At 48.8% G+C, this 2637-nt stretch overlaps 1 protein-coding gene across 1 annotated transcript; it reads left to right on the top strand.

Annotated features, from left to right (window-relative positions):
* Positions 1–1169: 1169 nt before the first annotated feature.
* On the top strand, positions 1170–2083 carry LOC113217474 (glutaredoxin-related protein 5, mitochondrial). Its single transcript, XM_026437384.2, has 2 exons — positions 1170–1528; positions 1637–2083. The coding sequence occupies exons 1-2, from the start codon at positions 1264–1266 to the stop codon at positions 1831–1833; spliced, it is 462 nt and encodes a 153-aa protein (XP_026293169.1). The 5' UTR covers positions 1170–1263; the 3' UTR covers positions 1834–2083.
* The last annotated feature ends 554 nt before the right edge of the window (positions 2084–2637 follow it).

Below are 2637 nucleotides of genomic sequence, written 5' to 3'. Positions count from 1 at the left end.
GTGTCTGCAGCCAGCCCAGCGCCCGGCTTGAGAATCAGACGGACTGTTCTTTTCGAACGGGTGGGAAGTTCGGATCGGGTTGGTGGCGTCGCGGTCGCATACGGGTGGTTGTGCCCCAGCGACCCTAGGTGCCACCGCACCCCGCCCGCCGCGCCCCGCCGCGCCCCACCTTGACCGGACAGGCTCGACTCACCCACATCAATTATTTTCACCGTAATGGCTCCATTCTGTGGGCCAGTGGTGGCCAGTGGTGGCCAGTGGTGGCCAGCGGCTGCGGCGGCGAGGCGGGGCGAGACCATTTCGAATCGCAGCCGACCCCTTCTGTGCTGAGGTTGAAGCGCTCACAGCCCCGCGGCCAGGTCGACCCGCTGGGGTCGTGGACGAAAAGTGCGGCGGAGAGATTGATCAGAAATCCGCGCTTTTTCACCTCACCGTTCGTGAAACTTTGGTGACTGCGGTTCGACAAGTAAAACGCGCGCAGCAAACGCCTTCACAAGCTGCCGCACCCTGCAGGGTGGGTCCACCCTCGGGGCTCGTGCGAGGGCTCGCGGGCTGCCGCACTGCCTCACTCGGGGCGTTCCCTCCCCCTGGCCTGCCTTGCCCTGCCCTGCTGTTGTGCCTGCGTCGCCGCTCTGCCACAATGGGGGAGCCTTCACTTTCCACTCACGCTTCATTGAACACAGCAACAACACGCCACACCGACAGATTTTAAACTCTCCCGCGCGTCGTCACCGGAGCAGGGGGGCCCGGGGGAGAAGGGGGTAGGGTACGGGCGCCCTGGCCGTCGTCGCTCAGGCCCTAAAAACAACCACCACCACCACCGTTGGTCGCTGCACTTTTCCCGCACTAATTTACAGGGTTTTGCGCCAGGCTACTACGCCGCGCGTTGGTCGGGGAATGACCGACCAGGCCGAACACTGTGATCACCAGCCACTTCTCGCCGGCCCGGCACGGAGCCACTTCTCGCCGGCCCGGCACGGTGCCAAATTGATGGCGCAGACGTGAGCAGCGAAACGGCGCAGAGTGCCATTAGTTGCGTTAAAAAGTTACGAGAAAATTTGTTCCACTTACCAGTGCGATCCGGAGGGCCGACAGCGATGGGGGCGTTTCCGGTCCAGCGAACTCCCGAGAGCGTAGGCAACTCATTCGACACTAGCGCTCAGCTGTCTTGTGACGTCACGGTCATCATCATCCGTCGTCTGCGCTGCCAAGCGCTGTTTCAGTTTGGCAAGGTTAGGAGAAAGTAAATACATTAGCTTCGAAATGTCCGTGACGGTGCTTAGTCAAATGTTGAGGCAGGCTGGGCGCTTTAACAAATCCTTACCATCTTTGGCTCAATTGCGTTTTTATGGAACTGAGGATAACCGCATTACCAAGATGGTGCAAAACAACAAAGTAGTTGTGTTCATGAAGGGTGTACCGGCTGAGCCTCGATGTGGTTTTAGTAATGCCGTCGTTCAGATCATGAGGATGCATGGCGTTGAATACGATGCCCACGACGTCCTCTCCGATGAGCAACTGCGCCAAGGTATAACTGCGTTGATACCAGCGTCACGCTAACCTCAAAGTTTCGTAACATTGTTGTTTTCTCTCCCTAAGTACCAATGTTACATCATGACATTTAATTTTCTTTCAGGAATTAAAGACTTTTCAAATTGGCCTACTATTCCACAAGTTTTTATTAATGGAGAATTCGTGGGTGGTTGTGACATTTTGCTACAAATGCACCAGAGTGGAGACCTCATAGAAGAGTTAAAAAAAGCTGGCATTACTTCGGCCTTGTTAGACTCAGCCCAGCAAAAGGATGATGCTGGAAAGTCAGATTCAAAATAAACACTGTTAGTTCTTAGTTCTATAAAAACCTAATTAATATGTACTTGTACTCACTGTCACTATGTTGTTTCACTATTTCGGGTGATGATTTTTTTTAAGTTGCTCAGACTCCATCAACTTACATTCTGAAGCAGAAGTTTGTCAAGCTTGTAATAAATTCCAGCAACTACCATCTAAAGACTGTTAAAATTCACCACTGTATGTTGTATGTAAAACACTGGATAATTACAAGATACGCTTAATCACTTTATATTATGGCTATATATATATTTCAACTTTTATCAAAACAGTGATTGGTAAATACCACCTCTCATGTTTTAAAAAATCTACAGGCAGTACACTAAGGGTTTCAAAGCCTAATATACAGTATCAAAATCACAACAGTTATATCAAATGGAATAAATAGAAATGTTTCAAATGTAGGGGTTCAAAATTGAGCTCATTTGAGTGGTTAATCCACATAAAACATGTTGCAATGCACAATAAGGTAATGAACAATATAAATCTTGTACAGGGGAATGAATATATGACAAATGGAGATATAGCAAGAGTGAAACGCTAGAACTCCCTCTCTCAGCACGTATGTTGATCTAAAAGCACCTGTTATACAGAGGAGCAAATATAAATAATATAAATAGCACCTAGGGCTTCACCGTCATGTTGTTAAAAAGGGGGTAAGAATTCTTATCTAACATTTGTACTGCAGAGACCGCACTAAAATTCATTAGCACAATCAAATTACAATGATTATTTATATAGATATAAATCAGTAAATGCTGTAGCACACCTTCACATCTTAGTGTT

Source organism: Frankliniella occidentalis, unplaced genomic scaffold, assembly GCF_000697945.3.
Source record: "Frankliniella occidentalis isolate FOCC.00 unplaced genomic scaffold, Focc_3.1 Scaffold71, whole genome shotgun sequence".
Lineage (NCBI taxonomy): Eukaryota > Metazoa > Arthropoda > Insecta > Thysanoptera > Thripidae > Frankliniella > Frankliniella occidentalis.
The sequence above is the reverse complement of the archived record's forward strand: the minus strand, read 5'-3'. Positions and strand labels throughout refer to the sequence as shown.

Bases quoted from the DNA above. Each gene is read 5' to 3' on its own strand.
- LOC113217474 (XM_026437384.2), top strand. From the start codon at position 1,264: ATGTCCGTGACGGTGCTTAGTCAAATGTTGAGGCAGGCTGGGCGCTTT. The intron at 1,529-1,636 runs GTATAACTGCGT...ATTTTCTTTCAG, and splicing joins CGATGAGCAACTGCGCCAAG to GAATTAAAGACTTTTCAAAT.